The 18,749-nt window shown below is 44.3% G+C and overlaps 1 protein-coding gene across 5 annotated transcripts in view; it reads right to left on the bottom strand.

Moving 5' to 3' along the window:
* Positions 1 to 627: 627 nt before the first annotated feature.
* Positions 628 to 18,749, bottom strand: part of LOC137522841 (phosphatidylinositol 4-kinase alpha) — a 179,153-nt gene continuing 161,031 nt past the window's right edge. For all 5 annotated transcript variants that reach the window (XM_068242974.1, XM_068242980.1, XM_068242988.1 and 2 more), the window contains 11 exons: positions 15,385 to 15,455; positions 11,483 to 11,555; positions 10,099 to 10,169; positions 9,903 to 10,009; positions 7,031 to 7,135; positions 4,938 to 5,063; positions 4,629 to 4,749; positions 4,261 to 4,420; positions 2,885 to 2,974; positions 2,711 to 2,794; positions 628 to 1,344 (listed from right to left, as the gene is read on the bottom strand). In XM_068242974.1, coding sequence (XP_068099075.1) covers positions 1,293 to 1,344; positions 2,711 to 2,794; positions 2,885 to 2,974; positions 4,261 to 4,420; positions 4,629 to 4,749; positions 4,938 to 5,063; positions 7,031 to 7,135; positions 9,903 to 10,009; positions 10,099 to 10,169; positions 11,483 to 11,555; positions 15,385 to 15,455 — 1,060 coding nt within the window. In that variant the 3' untranslated portion in view covers positions 628 to 1,292. The remainder of the gene's footprint in view (positions 1,345 to 2,710; positions 2,795 to 2,884; positions 2,975 to 4,260; positions 4,421 to 4,628; positions 4,750 to 4,937; positions 5,064 to 7,030; positions 7,136 to 9,902; positions 10,010 to 10,098; positions 10,170 to 11,482; positions 11,556 to 15,384; positions 15,456 to 18,749) is intronic.

The following is an 18,749-nucleotide window of genomic DNA, read 5'->3' as shown; positions in this document are numbered from 1 at the left end:
AAGAATGCTCATCTTCACTCAGTTATGTGGTAGCCTCTCCTGCTATTCGAACTCCTGGTACTAATAATGGGCGTGAGGATTTAGAGGGGAGGATTTAGGTTTGGCGCCAGCAGAAGGGGTAAGGGTAGGGTTAAGGTTAGGCGCCACCGGGGGGGGGGGGGGGAGAGATTAAGGTTAGGCACCACCGGGGGGGGGGGGGAGATTAAGGTTAGGCACCACCAGGGGGGTGGGGGGGGGGACGTTAAGCACCACCAGCTGGAAGGCTAAGGTGAGGCTCTCATGGTGGGGGGGCAAAGGTTAGACACCACCGGGAGGGGGGGGGGCTAAGATTAGGCACCACCAGGAGGGGGCAGGGTTAAGGTTAGGCACCACTGGGGGAGGGTTCTGTGTGAGAGTAGGGAGAGATTAGGTCATAGTGAAATATTCGAAAATATTACTGATACTTCACTATATCAATGAAGTAGTAGCATATCGGTAAATTTACCGATATACTACTACCACTATTTTATGTGCTGTTGACCAATTTGTTGGGTTTACGCCGTGCCCAAATTAGCGTGCAGTTTTAAAATGTAGGCTTTATTGAGTCATCCTGTACAACCCACACCCCATTTACACCGCAGACACAAATAATATGTAACAGTTTAATTACAGTTTACAGATTAAATACACATTTGCAGTTTTTACACACACACAAGGAAATTGGCTTTCTTCATCAATCCTGTGTGAAGTGGGCTCCTCATATTTAGAAGGTGCCGTGCAATTCAGTCTAGGAGGAACCATGGGCCCACCCTCTCACCCCTCACTCATGCTACTTGTGGTCAACAGAAGCAAAGTGTAAAGGTGCTCAAGTCCTGAGTGTGGATTTTCTTATGATTGATCAAAGTGCAAGTAAACCGGAAAGATCTGTTTTCATTGGAAAGAATGAGGATAGCAGTGCTTCACAACATCAGAAGAAATATGTTTTCCCACAAGGCCACTTCTGCTAAATAACAAGTTGTTACAAGACGCAAGCAGTAAAACATATTGCACTTCGGGCTGTAATGCAGGACAGCAGCTTGCTTTGTCCTTTTCATAGTCAATATTGTGTTGCATGGAAGGAATTTAATGAGCCAGCACAAGAAATGGACAACTTGTCGCCACAAGTCAGACATTCTGCCACTCTCCTCTCCCAAGTCTCTCTGTCTCCACACTTCACACTATCTGCAGATACCTGGATATTGTGGACTGAGGGTGTGAACAGAGACACTGGAGACTACAGATAACTACAAACACAGGGAGGGCGCACTAGCAACTCAGTATGGGATGTCATTCTGGTAGTACTGAATCATATCATAGGTTTTGCTCCTGTGGAATAAAAACACAAAACAATATTAGCAAGTCTAGTTTGAAGCAAAGAAAGCACAAGATCCACTTATAGTATAGCAATTAAACCCAAAAAACAGCATATCTGGCATTATTATGTATAGGTTTGTGTGACAAGGGTTAATATTAATAAGTACTGTTTGATTGGGTCAAATCCCTGTAGCGACTCCCTCCATCCAAGCTATTTATCTAAATACAGTCCCTGGGGAAAGGAGCATGGTTTCATTTGTATGTTGGTATCTGACACTATGGGACCTGGCTTGTAACGGTTGCCCTCCCCATTACTTTTCCACCTCTGCAACAGTTTGTGAGCTAAGATTTCCCATTATAATCATGAGCAGTCCTTTTATTGCTGAGAAAAAAAAAGTAATTGTGTGCTGCAGGCATGCTGTTAGGAGAAGAAATTTGGGGCGATGGATCCAAACCTCAGCAGTGGCGGTCAGGATCTTTTGCAGGGTGACCTCCTGCAGCCAGAGGCTGTATGTATTTATTGCCCTCTGCAGCCCCTGATGAGTCCATTGGACAAAACGCGTACGGCGGAGTCAGCACGCAGTGATGTCAAACCACCAGGCAGCAGCCGGCCACACTACACAGCCGCTCTGATCCCCGCTCGTGGATTACTGGTGAGACAGCAGGACGCCGCTCTCCCCACATGTGCAGTGCCCGGTGGAAGCCTTCAGATTATGCCTGATATGTGCTAATCTACACATTTTGTTATTGCATAACTTTTAGAAGGCTGAAGCCTTCTGTTACTGCATTACGCTATGTATATTTTTTATGGTTTTATCCGAGATGGATTAAAGTTATTTGATTGCAGAGGACAACTATAAGTCATTTTGCTGGTATTGAATCCTGTTCCTGCATTGATCAGCTTGTGAACATACTATAGATCCACCTGGTGTTTGAGGTGGCATTGATACGGTGAGCGACTGCAATAGGGGAGTGAAGTAAGCTTTCACGTTTGATCACTTGTCACAAGTCACTAGAGATTTATTGCATGTCTGTTCATCATACAGTATTACACTATTTTCAGTTTTTTTCCTCTACAGGAACTACCGTACTCAAGTTGAGAGCTCAGCAAGAACCCTCTCTTTTTCGATTTATATTTTGAACATTGGTGAACTGCAATCTCACGTGATTATTATCATTATTATTGTGGTTCTAGGATTGGAAGGCAGAGTTTTCTTCTGTTTGTTTACACAGCCATTAATGTCTAAAAGTGTCACATCTTCAGCGTTGTGCCATGACAAAATATAATAAAATATTTACAAAAATGTGAGCGGTGTACTCTTGTCAGATACTGTAAACTCTCCAGTACAAATAACAGATACAGTAAGATTCCATATACCTGTTGCTCAGGAAACAGTTCTGTATAATCTTTAGGATGAAATTTGCTGCCTCTCTCTCTGTCATGTTAGGACTGAATCTGTGCCTGTGTGTTTAAAACATATAGAGATACAAGCTTGAATGAAACCCTGAAACATTCTGTATAGTGAAATGGACTATGGAGAAAGTAACTCACTTCAGTAACTTGATGGTCTGCCCACGAAAACACGGTAGACCTGTATCCAGCATGAGGGTGACCAATGACACTACAGCATCCATATAGGGCCTGCAACACAATGTGGAAAGATAGGATGACGGCTCAATAGGTAATGCTAAAGCCTTGTACACACACACTAGATAAAAGTTGTTTGCAACAACAATCGCATGAAACAGTAGCCAAGTGATGTTAAATGGCATCATTGGTTGTAGTCTCTTTATGCCGGCTCATTTGACCTATGTGGCTCGTTTGTGGACATTGTTTTTTTATGTAGCCTGTGTACACATGAGTTCCAGAAGGAAGGAACTACCACTAGCTAAAAGTGCAGTAAAAACAAACTTATGTTGTAGAAGTTCTGATGTCCCCATGAATGCCATCACAAAAATTCGACTATGCTTTCGACATCAGTGAGAGATAATGCAGAGAAGAGAGTAGGCCTCTCATGTAGACATGGTGGCATTCTCTGATTTGCCATCTATTACCAAGCGATGATGAAATTGAGGCAGGATGAGTGGTTAGATCTGACCAGAAACTTGCAGTTAGAATACCTAGATGCAGTTCTAAAGCCCCATCTACACGATACGATTCTTTGTGCGATTCGATTACGATTCTATTTACGATCTGATTAAATCCGACATGTCCAATCGGGATTCGAGTCAATTCGATTTGCCATTGCAATTTTGCAATGGCAAATCGAAATGACTCGAATCGAATCTCGATCGGACATGTTGGATTTAATCGGATCGTAAATAGAATCATAATCGAATCGCACAAAGAATCGTATCTTGTAGATTGGGCTTAAGACGTATACAGCAGGACCAGATTTACAGCTCAGGAGCCCATAGGCACATGAGCTCTGGCGCCCTAAACTCCACCCCTCCCACCAAACCCCCCCTTTTTCTTATTGAAGTGTACCAAAGTCGAAAGCTCAGGTTCAAAATGAGATACTCACTGAAAGAGAGGGAAGCCTCAGGATCCTATTGAGGCTTCTGTAGGTGCTCTGAGGCAATTTGCACTGTTTAAAAGGAAATAAATATGGTAGCTTCCATACCCAGTTTACTTCAGGTGTCTGTTAATTGCTATAAATATAGCAATTAAAGGACAGCCTATTAACACAGCATTATACATAAAAGGTGATATAAAATGTTTAGTAAGATGTGGAGAGAACAGACAGAGGTGAAGGCCTGCTGGATTACGAAGAGGCGGAGAGGACTTAGACCTTCTGACATACAAGTATGTGTGTTCTTCTTTCTGGATCAGTACATTTTTGGGCCTCAATTGAAATGATTCATACAAATTCAGAAAAATGCCCACTGGATTATGACGCTTCTGATACAACAGAAAACAGTTCTCACCGCACAGCCAGGTAGCCACGCACACACATCTCCATGAACCATTTGAAGGGTGTTGCCTCCATCTTTCCCCCCATGATCATCACCATCTCATCAGTCAGCTTTATATCAGGCTCCCAGCCCAGGTTGCCTCCTGGTGAGCTCTCAAACATGAAACCGAAATCTGCATAGAAAAGAAAGTGCACCTCAGTCAGGTGATGCACAGCTAAGCTGCCAACACAAGTTATAGCAGAGCTATGGAGAACTACTATAAACAAACTAGTTGCAAAAAAAAGAAAAACAGGCAGGCACATGTATAGAAACACGTGGTAAACACACATAGGAGAAGAAACTGAATAATTATGTGACAGACAGGCAGAAGGGGGACTGACCAATATGAATGATGTGACCCAGCTGATCCAGCATGATGTTGCCATTGTGTCTGTCTTTAATTTGCAGTAGAAACAGTAACAGACTGTAAGCTGCCATACTCCTGATGAAATTATATCGAGCCTGGGAAAGAGTAAGTTAATTATTACCAGTGAAGAATTTGGGGGACCTGGGTAAATGACTCCATGAAGACAATTTATGGACAAGGCAAGGAGGAACGATTTCAAAATGGACAGAACAAGAAACAGAAGGCCATCCACAGAGCACAAAATGACAGCAAGCTGTACAATATTCCACAAATATATGTGTACCTTCTGAAATGCTAGAGTGGACTCATCTCCATACTGACGAGTGAAGTAATCATACATGCCAAAATCCGTCTGCCGTCCCAGCTGATCCCTCGAGGTACAGTCTGGAATACACTCAATGACCCCACACTGCAAGACAACAGAACCTATCAAAAGTGCATACATAAACGTATACTGTGTACAGTATAGCTGTACTCTTAGGTTGGACTCAAGCCCGCCTTATGGCATCTTTGTCTATGTCTTCTTGTCTACGTTACCATCCTCTTGATCATGCTTGTTAAAGCGGTATCGTCACCATAAAAATCAAATTTCAACAGCAACTGGTCTGAGTGTATTAAGTGATAAAGATGCTAAGCATGCATTGAAAAAACTTTCAAAACTTTTTCTGCTGTTAGGATTTGGAGTTATCACATACTTAAGGAGCACTGGCCCTTTAGTAGTCGTGCCAAAGAATTGCATGCTGGGGATTCTTTTAATCTATAATCTATTCCTCCTCTTCCCTTTATTTCCCTGCCAGCTTCTTATCTGAAACCTGATCCCCTAATCACTTGTGTTTACAAGCAAGGCCGAGGCGACTCAGCGATTGGAGGAGACAAGAAAAAAAGTAGAGGGCAGAAATGACATCAAGAGTTAGCCTTAACTGTGGGCAAAAGACATGGCCCCCACCAGGAACAGAATTCTCGTCATTTACTATATAACATTCACTGAAATCAAAACGTGGACAGTATAATATATGTGTTATGTAAGTAGGTCAAGTATTTATCTACTTATATATGTGTTTTTTTCCCCTGGCATATTATGGCTCATCCTACTGCTTTAAGAAAACTAAAGCAGTAGAAAGACATAACTTTAACCACTTTGTCCTCCACTACAGTATACCTACGTCAGCTGTGGCACCCTCCAAGCCACATTGACGTAGATATACTGACCTCCTTGCAGCTCTGCTGTGCACGATCGGGTGCGCTTCAGAGCGCACCCTCCGGCACTGTCAGCTGCAATACTAATTGGTGGAAGGGAACATGTTCCCTTTTGGCCAATTAGTATACCCTCCTCCCATGAATGATCGCTGCAGTAGTGAACTGCAGTGATCCTTCACCTGTCCCCCTCGGCGCACAAATAGTTAAAAAAAAAAGGCACAAGCAAGCAGCCACACTCACCTACCTCGGTCCTGCGACTGTCCTGAAGTCTGATCCTCCGATCACCGCTCTGAAGTCAGCCGCATATTGCCGGAAACCTGGGTCCCGGCAATATGCGGCTGACTGCAGAGCGGTGATCGGAGGATCAGGCTTCAGGACAGTCGCAGAACCGAGGTAAGGTGAGTGAGACTGCCTGCTTGTAAATTTTTAAAAACTATTTCTGCATAGAGGGGGCTGCCTAATGGGGGGGTTGCATCTGGCTATGGATTATTGGGGGGAGGGGTAGGGTATGTAAAGGGGGGGGGGGTGCATATACACGGGGGGACATCCCCCGGGGACACATCTGGCTATAAAGAGGGGCACTATTCTTGGGGGTGCATCTGTCAATCGATTCTGGGGGTGGCAAACACAGGGGACACATCTGGCTATGCTGGGGGGGCTGATATTGGGGACACATCTGGCTATACTGAGGAAGGGTGGGGTGATACTGGGGACACATCTGGATATCTATACTGGGGCGACTTTAACTGGTTGCACAGTTTTTATGTCAATCGCACTTTTTATTTTTAAACAGAAATTGGTCAAAATTGAGAAATAATGCATTATTTTTATTTTTTCCCCCTTTTTCCCATTAAATGCATAGAGAGGAACATTTTATTTGGGACCAAATACCCCCCAGTGAAAGCTTAGTTTGTCTTGAAAAAAACGATATATAGATCATTTTAAGTAGCACGAGTACAGATGAAGTTATTGATGATTAAACAGGGACACCGCTAAAGCGTCAAAACTGCTCTGGTCAATAAGGGGAAAACAAGGTCTGGATGCGAAGTGGTTACGTTCCCTTTTGCATCATCTGCTGGCCATGTTAGTTTTGCCATTTTTTTGAATAAGAAGTGGTGGAGAAGGTGGGTGCAGCTTACCTGCGATTATATAATTAAACTTGCATTATCAGCTACTTACCCCAGGAGCTGTTGCCACTACTCTGTATGGAAAGACAAAGAGGTCAAGTCCAACCAGCTGGAAAATGTTTTTGAATAAGTCTATGATCTGCAGAGCCAGCATATCCTGCAAAGGAAAGAACATGACACTAGATCATTTCTACTTCTACATAAACATCCTCCGCTTATCCGTGTCGATGCCACATTCCAACCTCGTCTTTTAACCACTTCCGTGCCAGCAGTCTCTACCCCCTTAACCACTTGCCGACCGCGCACTCATAACGCGCCGGGGATCGCTGTCACATGACAGGCAGGAGCCTGTTAGAGGCTGCACAGGACAGATCCGTTCCTGTGCAGCCTCCGATCTCCGGGGAAGGGAGAAAGGAGAGGGGGAATCCTGCGGTGGAGGGGGCTTTGAGGTGCCACCCCCCCGCCAGCCACACGCAGGCAGGAGCGATCAGACCCCCCCCCCAGCACATCATCCCCCTAGTGGGGAAAAAAGGGGGGCGATCTGGTCGCTCTGCCTAATGTTTGATCTGTGCTGGGGGCTGTAAAGCCCACCCAGCACAGATCTCTGTAATAAGCGCTGGTCCTTAAGGGGGGTAAAGGCTGCGTCCTCAAGTGGTTAAGGACCAGAGGCTGCTGGTGCGGTAAAACGCCGCCTCCCGACGAAACGCCGCACATACCCGCCGGTCACGACGCCGTTTCATTCCAGCAGGCTCCTCTTTCTGCCATCTCTATGACAGCAGAGTGCGGTCAGCCTATCAGGAGTCGCTTTCATTGGGAGCCAATGTGATTTGCTCTCCGTGATCACGCTGTCAGGAGTCAAAGAAAGCGGCTCCTAACCTGCTTACAGAGCTCTGCCGTCTTATAGACGGCAGAGAGAGTGAATTGCGGTGGGTTCAGAGCGGCAAGATTGGCAGGGACACTTCATTCATTGGGACGTTAAATCTACATCCAGTCAGAGCGGCAGCACCATCTGCTGGGCATAGATTGATACTGCGTCAGTATGGAACCAGTTAATCATGTCTGTAAACAAGCACTTGTCTATGTACAGCACAGCTTCAATTCCCACAATAGATGCCTGTTATAAAAGCGATTATTGTACCAAATTAGATTCAAAGAAAATATAATTCCCTGAAATGATTTTTCAAAGCAAAAATAAATGCTACATTCTCAGTGGATTTTTACCAGCCTCTGGCACCTCTTTCAAAGGGAAGGACTGATCACTTTAAAAATAAAAACATCCACTTACCTGGGGCTTCTTCCAGCCCTCTGCATCAGTCGTGTGCCCTCGCCGCAGCTCTGGTGGCTCCTGGTCCCCTCCGGTGGAGAAGCTGACCTCTCCTGCGCTCCAGTGTTCGGCTCACTGGTCGTGCTGACGTAAACCGGACTGTACAGCGCAGGCGCATAACGACTGCACCGCGCAGGCGCATAACGACTGCACCGCGCAGGCGCATAACGACTGCACCTGCGCAGTGCAGTCCGGATGATGTCAGTGCGACAGAGCCGCTCGCGCAGGCGCAGTGGACATCCTGTGCCGGAGGGGACCCCGGGCCACCAGCGGTAAGCAGAGCTGCGGTGAGGGCACAGGACGGCTGGCAGGGGCTGGAGGAAGCCCCAGGTAAGTGGATTTTTTTTCATTTTCATACAGGATGTATGTGTCCTTTAAGACTTTCAGCCACTGACCCTGAACAGAGCAGATCAAGTGTTTCTGACAATATTGTCAGAACCGACAAGATTTGCTGCATGCTTGTTTCTGGTGTCTGATTCAGACACTACTGCAGCAAAATAGATCAGTAGGGCTGCAAGGAAACTGGTATTGTTTAAAAAGAAACAAATATGGCAGCCTCCATATCAATCTCACCTCAGGTTCACTTGAAAGGTTGGGGGGGACAAAAAACAAAAAGGACCAGGATGACAGGAAAATAATTTGTTAAGCTCTAAACGGACAACGGGTCTCTGCCCACTTCATCAGCTCTGTGTAAAAATAGAGCCTTAGATCCAAAGGTCAGCAAACGTGAGCGCCTCCATGGACCTCATTTTTGAGGTATCGTTTTAGAGTTTACTCCAAAACAAAACCATCAGAAGTACGACCATCCAGTTCCTGTCTGCACTGTACCTGGAAACCAGGGCGAGGCAGGTATCTCCTCATAAGCTCTGTTGGTGGTTGCAGGCTTGCAACCCACCTTTGCAAGTACAAATCATATCTTTACTGTTGTGGGTCAAATTAGCTAGACCAACTGCGCCATAGGTTCTTGGTCTTCTTTTGTTCCCTAGTGAACCTTTAGGAACACAGGGAAACACCTTTTTGGACATGAAATAGGAATGAAATTGAAGTGTCTGTTGCTCACAAATGGGAAGCAGTATAGCAGGCGGGAGCGGGGTGCCTTGATGTTGTTCTTTGGGAGACTACTATCAGCCTGTAACCTGCTTGCACAGTGCAACTGTAATGTCGGATCACATTTCTAAATAAACCAGTCCATTGCTTAAGAAACTCTTGGTGTGTGGCTACTGAACCAATATTTAATTCAATCTTGACTATTCCTACAGTTTGCTATGGAATAAAGTTCAAAACACAACTGCTTGATGAGTCATGGAGTTTTCTGGTCTACAGCCCCATCTACACGATACAATTCTTTGTGCGATTCAATTACGATTCTATTTACGATTTGATTAAATCCAACATGTCCGATCCAGATTCAATTCGATTCTATTCGATTTGCCATTGTTTTGCAATGGCAAATCGAATTGAATCAGGATCGGACATGTCGGATGTAATTGAATCGTAAATAGAATCGTAATCGAATCGCACAAAGAATTGTATCGTGTAGATTGAGCTTACTTTTGTAATGACTCCAGCAGTGTCTATGAGGCATTTAATTTCCACTTACTTGTCTGCAGTCATCACCAACTTTAAAGATGGCTGCTTGCCAACAAACTTTCTTATCACCACCTTCCTCCTCACTCTCATCAATTGAGTCTGAGCGGCAGCGAAGGCCTGGGAGAGACAAGAAATGCAGTAGAGTTGCGTGAACTGAATCTACATAGGTGGTTGAGGTGGTGAAGATGCTCCACTGCCACACCTACCTTCTTTCTCCAGCTCACTTACTCCACATCTCTTCACTTTGAACTTTGCCAGATATGGAGCTTTAGCAGCACTGAAAATACACACCAAAAAGGTTAAAGGTAGTTTCAGGAGGACTGTGCTAATATATGATCTTGTAACAGAGGACAACACACTATTAAACTCAATCGATAAATTTAAATATGGCTGGGAAAAATTCATAAATACTTTCAAGAGGTCAGGCCAAGGAACACATATACTTTTAAAAATGATGAAAATGTGTTTAAAAACGGTGAGAACACATTTTAAGCAGCTCTTAATAGAGGATGAATAAAACAGATTGTGGGTTACAGGTCTGTGTGTTGGACACACATATTAGATTATATCATATTTGATCAAAACTTTCATACATTTTATTTAAAAATAGGTTTTTTTTACTAAATTTATTAAAGACAAAACATTGTGTGGATGAGTCTACCAATTTATATACCTTGGATCTGACAGAACTAAGCTGGGTGGAGGAGCATTTAGGGACAAGAGGATAAGGGAAGCTTGTGTTATAACTTCATTTATACTTTACAAATATAAGGAGATCATTTTCTGCATTGCCCAGTACCTAAATCTGCATACAAATCTGCGTCCAAGCGCTGGGCTAATCTCAGCAGAGATGGGCCCGATTCTAGTGTGTGTACAACTGTCCTGATGTGTGGGTGATAGATCCGGAGTGCCAGATCATTTTGCCTGAGTGCATTGTTCCTCTCTTTACCATTCCAGCTAGAAGCTGCTGTCATGTTCTGTGGGGTCATTCTGTTTCCAGTGTTGAAGTGATTGTGGTGCCTGCAACTGTTACTGTACACTCACTAGTTATATGAGGGTCATGATAACATTTCCTTATTATGTTTAAGTCATAGTAGATGTACTTGTTCAGTGTTGATCAAACGACTGATCTAGATGTACAATAATGTGTGTTGTAGTTTGCTTTTTTTGTTTTAAAGTATAGGATATTAATATTCTGCATGTATATTAAAGGGGAACTGAAGAGAGAGGTATATGGAGGCTGCCATGTTTGTTTCCTTTTAAGCAATACCAGTCGCCTGGCAGCCCTGCTGATCCTCTGCCTCCAATACTATTAGCCATAGCCCCTGAACAAGCATGCAGCAGATCAGGTGTTTCAGACTTTAAAGTCAGATCTGACAAGACTAGCTGCATGCTTGTTTCTGGTGTTATTCAGATACTACTGCAGAGAAATAGTCCAGCAGGGCTGCCAGGCAACTGGTATTGATTAAAAGGAAATTAATATGGCAGTCTCCGTATACCTCTTACTTCAGTTCCCCTTTAATTATGAGTGGATGAAGTGTGTACAGTGATTTAAAAAAAAATAATAAAGGCTATGACATGTTTTTTTACCTCTGCATAGGAGTTCCAGATTTGTAATCAATGTCCAAGACAATGGCCTCTGGATTGCTAGGTAAATAACATCCTGAAAATAGAGACAAGTTCAAAATATATATAAGAAACTCATGCAATAATCTACCGGTATTTCACATGCAGAACTTTATTTTATAAATTCATCAGATAAATGGATGTCTAATAATCAAGTAAACCACAGACTACAGCTGTGGCTATAAAGACTGTAAAACCAATAGGAATGAAACCAGTCACAAAAATAACCATCACTGTGCAGATTGGGACCCCAAATCGATAAAGGACAATTGTGCTGATGCCTCTAGTGCTGGCAGGGTGATGATGCAAATTACACAATGTTTCGCCCAATCACAGTGTGCGTGAAATATATGCTGGTAAGTGTATGTAGTTGGCTGGGATCAGTCCACACGCACAATCCAGGAAGTTTTTCCAGACAGATATCAGCTTATTCTAACCTGGGATAAATAGCAGAAATAAGAGTTGAGGAAACAGGGGGTCATAGGTGGATGCCACCCATCCTACAGTCCTGGTTAAAAGTTCAGAGAATAGGATCCATCATATAGGATCTCTCAAAGCAGAGGGCATTAGATTTTTGGATGTTTTGATGCCATTTAACCACTTTACCCCCACGCGTACGGATTTCTCCGCCCCTTTTTTCCCTCCTAAAAAAACCAGGGACGGAGAAATCCGTACCTTCCGCGCTACCGCCGCTGTCCGCGCTCCCGCCGCTCGTACGTGCGCACCCGCCGCTCGTGCACGCCGCCGCCCGCTCGGAGATCAATGAACGGGAAAATCCATTCCCGTTCGTTGATCTAAGCCCCCGCAATGATCTGCTGCTTCTTTCAGAAACAGCGAGATCATTGTGAGTCTCCCAGCCTCCTACTGCTTCCTGTAAGCGTCCTTCCGGACGCTTACAGGTCGCATGTAAACAAACACTCTGTGGCCATCTTGTGGCCAAATAGTAAACTACACCCTAAAAGCATTTTACATATACAAACATTACATTTACACAATAAATTAAGATTTGTAGTACATATAAGACAGTCCGTGCACTGCGTCCTTCAATCACATTATTTATTTCAGGTTGTTACCAGCAGGTATATGCATCATGGTATACAGGTTCACAGCATAAAAGAAGCGGAAGGATCTGACCTGTGTCCCGGACGGGTGCGGAGGTGTGACCAGGGAATGAGAGGACGGCACAACAGCCGTTTCGCGCCGGTATGGCGCTTGCTCGCGTGCGTGTGTCCTTGGGCAATGGCGGCGTGTACGGACTTTCGTAATGTGGACAGGAAGCCCCGCCCATCACGCTCGTCATTGGCCCTTGGAACTGTGATGTGATAGTGGTTGGGCTGAGGAGGAGGGGACTGGCCGTATCGTGTGGCGTGAATGACAGAAGGGGCTGTTCCCTATTGGGCCAATGAATGTGAAGGAGGGGGAGGATCGCCTCGTTGCGGCGAATGAAACATCAGTGTGCTACATAAACAACATTGTGTGGCTGCAAAACCAGTGACTAACAGGCTGTGACATGCTGGAAAACGTGTTGACACGTATTAACATAAAGGAAAACTCTAAACCAAGTGCCATTGAAAAAAGTTTTCATAGTGAAAAGGTGCATTCCGTTCCATTCTGTATACATTCTTATGATCATATCTGTACCCCATGAATTCCTTTTTGTTCACTAACACAAAGAAATTTCCTTTTCTTCGCCTTTATTCGATATTGTTTGTTTAAAAAGAAGAGACCACCTCATTTCCCAATCTAAAATCAACATGCTGATGGAGGGAGGCATGTAGAGGAGGACACAAAATATATGGGGGAAACCCCTGGAATTAAAGGGCTGCATTCAACCCAAACTGTCCCACAAACCCTATCAGGGGCTATCCTAGCTCCCACCCATGTACTTCCTCTTCCCAGGATATCAGGGCTGGGGCCAGGATGGCAGGAGATGTGCTCCCCCAATGCTCGCTAAAAGGAGCAAGCTGGGAGCATTGATACGCAACAGGGAGAATCAGAAGACCACAGGGTCCTCAGGAATCAGTGGCACTCAGCGACCCACATGGGACCCCCCAGGGGTAGGACAGGGGTGCATCGGGTACGACAGTGCATGTAAGGAGGAGTTCATGCATCGGGGGGGACAATCACCGGGGCAATTCCATTTCCCCTCCGTGATGTCTCTCCCTCCCTCTGTGCAGGAAAAAGTGGCGTTGCCACCAAAGTATTGGTGGCAAATTCTGTCCACCTTTCTCGTCCATATACTGCACCTGCCACCCAAATTACCCCCATTTGGTCCAAGTCCCCTGGACGGGTGCCCGTGCATCGCAGGGCGCCACCCTCGAGCACAAACCCAAAACAGGAGCAGATGTAACACAAGAAGGGTGGAGATCTGAGAGAGAGAGCAGCTTGTGTGGAAGAACGAAGAAATGAGAAGGGAGGAGGGACAGGCAGGAAGGCGATAGGGCAGGACTTAGAAGGGCACTCCTGTCTAGATCAAAGGTTGAATAGGCAGGATCAGATAGTGGAGAGGCAGGTGGGGAAAAGCAGGAAAGAGAGGAAAGGGAGGAAACCCGGTAGGAGGAGGGGGAGGGGGGGACGAAAGCACAAGTTCCCCCACCAGGGCACACACAGTCCCCAATACGGGACCGCCCTGTGCCCTAGGGGTCGGAAAAACAGGACAACTCCAGTCTGTCATTGAGGCCCAAAGGCCCCATCGCCCCCGTACGTAGAATCACCCGGGATTCTCGTCTGGTAAGCTCTTGGTCTCTATTGCCTCCCCTCCTGGGATTAGTGACATGCAAAAGGCCTGCAAATCTCAAACAATTCGCCCTACCTCCATGGGCCTCTCTAACGTGATCAATTAGGCGTGGGCACCACTTCCCTGATTTTATGGATTTGAAGTGCTCCCCCACTCTCTCCTTGAGGGGCCTGGTGGTTTTGCCCACATAAAAAAAATTGACAGGGACAGAAGATGACGTAGGAAACGAACCTGGTCTGGCATGTTATAAAGGCTCTTACTTCCCACTGTACTCCCCCCATTCTTAGGTTAGTACCCTCCATCATCCGTGGGTAGTATTTACATCTACCACATTTGTAGTTCCCCTTGGGGCGTCTACTACTTAGCCAGTTCGATGGCGTGGCCGAGCGATACTCGCTCCGTGTCAAGATGTCACCCAAGGTTGGGGCTCTTCTATACACCACCCGAGGGGGATCGGGGAAGATCTTGTGCAGTACAGGATCCCTGTTAACTCATTACCTCCCACACTCCCCAATTTTTATTTTTTTTTTGTAATTAAAAAAAAAAAAAATACAATAAAAAAAAAAACATAAATAGTTACCTTAGGGACTGAACTTTTTAAATATTTATGTCAAGAGGGTATAACACTGTTACTTTATAAACTGCGGGCTTGTAATTAGGGATGGACGCAAAACTGAAAAAAATGCACCTTTATTTCCAAATAAAATATTGTCGCCAAACATTGTGATAGGGACATAATTTAAATGGTTTTATAACCGGGACAAATGGGTTAATACATTTCATGGGTTTTAATTACAGTAGCATGCTTTATTTAAAAACTATAATGGCCGAAAACTGAAAAATAATAATTTTTTCCCACATTTTTTCCTATTTCCCCATTAAAACACATTTAGAATAAAATAATTCTTGGCATAATGTCCCACCTAAAGAAAGCCTAATTGGTGGCGAAAAAAACAAGATATAGTTCATTTCATTGGGATAAGTAATAATAAAGTTATAGACGAATGAATGGAAGGAGCGCTGAAAGGTGAAAATTGCTCTGGTGGTCAGGGGGTAAAACCCCTCAGTGGTGAAGTGGTTAACCTTACACAACGCACATAACAAAATGGGAAAAAATGATGCACATTACCTGGCTGGACTTTAACTTCAGACAGGGCACTTAAGCAAGCCTTCTTCCTCTCATCTCCTTTAGGGTACGGCCTGGTAAATAAATACTTCATGTTAATGTGTAAGTGAACTCAGAAAATCAGTTGCAAAATACATGGCAAAGCTTTCCTTACAAACACTATTCCACACAAATTTTATTTGCACAACTGCAGCTTCATCAGTAGAAATTCCTGAATGTCACTGTAGTCAACAACAGTGCATGTTTGGCTCTGCCCTGTACCTCTAATGGCATGGGAGCAGCAGAGGCGGAGATGCACTTGTAATAGTTGAGGCAGCTATAAGCTCTCAGTAATGTTTGCTTCTTGGTTATTTCAACGTATACACAAGGTGACATGATAAGACAGACATGTATGTACACTGCCAAGCATACAAATAACTAGTCTGTGTTCCTTTTATGCCTGAAAGAGTTAAACTTTAAGGTATGCAAGTGACGGTTTCTCTCCAGTCAGGACCTAGTCAGACTATAGCGCAACCCTCACTAATAAGGAATCACAGCCTGGCAGAGAACAGCTTGTGAGTGTAGAGGATAGATAAAAAGGTCAATAGATAATATATTTTAGGTTCTGAGACACTGAAAGACTGCATTAGTCATAGGATATAATACAATGTCAAATCTACTTTTTTAAGCTTTTAAAAAGTAAATAAAACTCTGAATTATTAAAAAAATGTATTAATTTTCAGGAGTAGGAAGATACAGCATTGTTTATCTCATTGGTGTATTTTTACCTTTGGTTCCCTTTAACCCTTTAGCAACCAATTTATTTAGAGGCTTGCAAGTGCTCCAAGCTAATTTATTTTAGGACATTTTTTTAAATGTCTTTACTTGTTACATTTTCTTGCTTCTAAATAGTTTTGCTGTAATGTATATTTATGGCCACTTGTCACTAGAGGGCAGTGTCAAACAATAACAGAGGACTTCTGGATACAGTTTCTCTATTTTATGCTAGAGAAAGATCAAAGCATTCCAAGAATTTACAGCACAACAAGTTTTGCTGTCCAAGCAGGGCCGGGCCGAGGCAGAGGCTGGCGAGGCTCCAGCCTCAGGGCGCAGTGTAGGAGGGGGCGCACAATTCATTCAGCAGTCATTCCCCTATTGTGTGTGAAGCAGAAAGAAATAAGAAAAGGGCATACATGAGAGTGACTGCAAGCCAGATAACTAGAGATTAAGGTGTTGGGGAGGTTGGGGGCTCTGGGGCACCTATTAGTCTAATAGCAATCAGTGTGTGACGGCTGCTGTCTCAGCCTTGGGTGCTGAAGGACCTTGTCCCGGCTCTGTGACCGAGGCCAAAAGCAGTGCACTTATCTCAAACAAGATTACTCTATTGAAGTTGCTGATGGGTTAGTATAGGGATCAACATTACTACCAGGATTAATGTAGACTGGCTATCAAGTGTGGTTCTGACCCTACAGAGTTACTGGTGAGGGGTTGGGGGCATGATTAATAGTTACACTGAATGCACTGTATGATATTATTTAGGTATACAGAACATGACAGAGTATGTAAGGAGTGGATGAAGTTTGCACGAAGTAAATGCTGCATCATTATATTACACTTCTAAGACATGAAGGAAAGGGTAGAGATGATAAGATAGCTTTCTGTAGCAGATCACAACTTGCTATATCAGTCTCCAGATGCCAGGTCACACTGGGACCTGTTGTTCCAAATAGCTGGCTCATTCCAGGATATAAATAGACCGTTTTTAACCCCAAGGGTGTAATGCTTTATGTGTAATTAGAAGCAACCTTTTCCAGATTAAAACAGCTTTGTGCCTGTATGTGCTTCATTTGGCTAATGAGTCTGGAGGGAGAAGATAATACGGTCATCCTGTGCCAAGACTTTCTGTGAGCTCCTGATGAAGCAGTGACAGTAATTAGACTTTAATGCCAGATTTCAAGACATAAGGGAGAAGGTGTGGAAGGATTTCTTATGCATGAACATTTCAGCTCCTGCTGGGTCTTCCAACTATTAGCACTTAGGCCTGGACGTTAAACATTACGCCAGTTAATGGACCCGGCTCGGTTTAAGTATTAGGTTTTTACTACGGGACAATAAAGTGCTCAATAAGCAGTTACAGTGGATTGCCAGACACATAAAGAAAAGCACCTTTTGGTCTAGCTATGAAATCATAAAATATATTACCAGGGCTTTTTCTTGGGCAGTGCGGGCAGGGCGATCGCCCTGGGCGCAGACCTGCAAGTAGAAGAAGGGGGGCGCAGGCAGAAGGACATACTCGCTAGGAAGATGGTGACATGCGGTGCAGCCAAATGGAAGAAGAAAGATTACCAGCGCAATCACCTTCCTTGACTCCTCCTAGGCTGCCTGCGTCAGATGTCAAGTCATCATCACGTCACCACCGCGTGATAACACCTGATGTCCTGGAGAGGTACCATGGAGGAGTCGGCTTTCCAGGCTCTCTTTCCCTGTGTATTTTCCTGGTCCCTGCCTCCTCCTGGATGAGCGGCTGGTCACTAGTAAGTAGGCATATCTAATTGTGACCTGTGGCTGTGTGACTGCCACTAACGAGTAAGGGTTCGCAAGTCCACGGGGTTGGGGTTGCAATTTTTACACCCTCGTCCTGCGTGCAATTTAACCTAGAAACTGCCCTGTATATTATAATTCCCTCAGATTTAAATTAACTTCAACTTTCCATAATATCTTGCAGATCATAAAGCAAGAGAACGGGTGGTTCTGCATTGATCCAATCAGATAAAGCATTATACAGTGCAGTCAGTCAGACATGAAGCAGGTTATGTGGAGATGGAGGAGGAGGAGTATCACCCATAAGCGGGTACTCTTCTGCCCTCTTAGCGATTACAAGTCACTTTCCCTTGACTGGAGATTATACGCATCACTCATACGTCTGGGATTACTGGGCCTACTTAGCACTTCACCATACTCATTTGTGATATTCCTATGTAATAATTACTGTATTATTTACTAAGGTCTCTGTATGTGTTTTACCTGCATAGATATTATTCTAGTTCCATGCAATTTATTATACTGTTTTAATGAGACCGTCAATGAGATGCTAATAATTTCATAACGGTACAATTCTTATGTTAATTTTATGCAAATTTGAAATGGTACCAAATACAGTAGAGAGTTTGCAAACAATTAACCCAATATTTGCATTATTTGGAAAGTAGTATCTCATGGATATCTCTACTTATTTATTCTCTCTCTCCCTTTAAGCTTTTGTGGGCCCTCCACCACTTGGTATCACATAATACATGGATGTAGACAGGACTGGGTGACCCAGGTGACTGCTTGCGGGTCCTGGCCTGTAGCAAGCCTGGGGGAACAGGAGGTGTAGGGGCACATCAAAA

This window comes from Hyperolius riggenbachi, chromosome 1 (genome assembly GCF_040937935.1).
Source record: "Hyperolius riggenbachi isolate aHypRig1 chromosome 1, aHypRig1.pri, whole genome shotgun sequence".
Taxonomy (NCBI): domain Eukaryota; kingdom Metazoa; phylum Chordata; class Amphibia; order Anura; family Hyperoliidae; genus Hyperolius; species Hyperolius riggenbachi.
The sequence above is the reverse complement of the archived record's forward strand: the minus strand, read 5'-3'. Positions and strand labels throughout refer to the sequence as shown.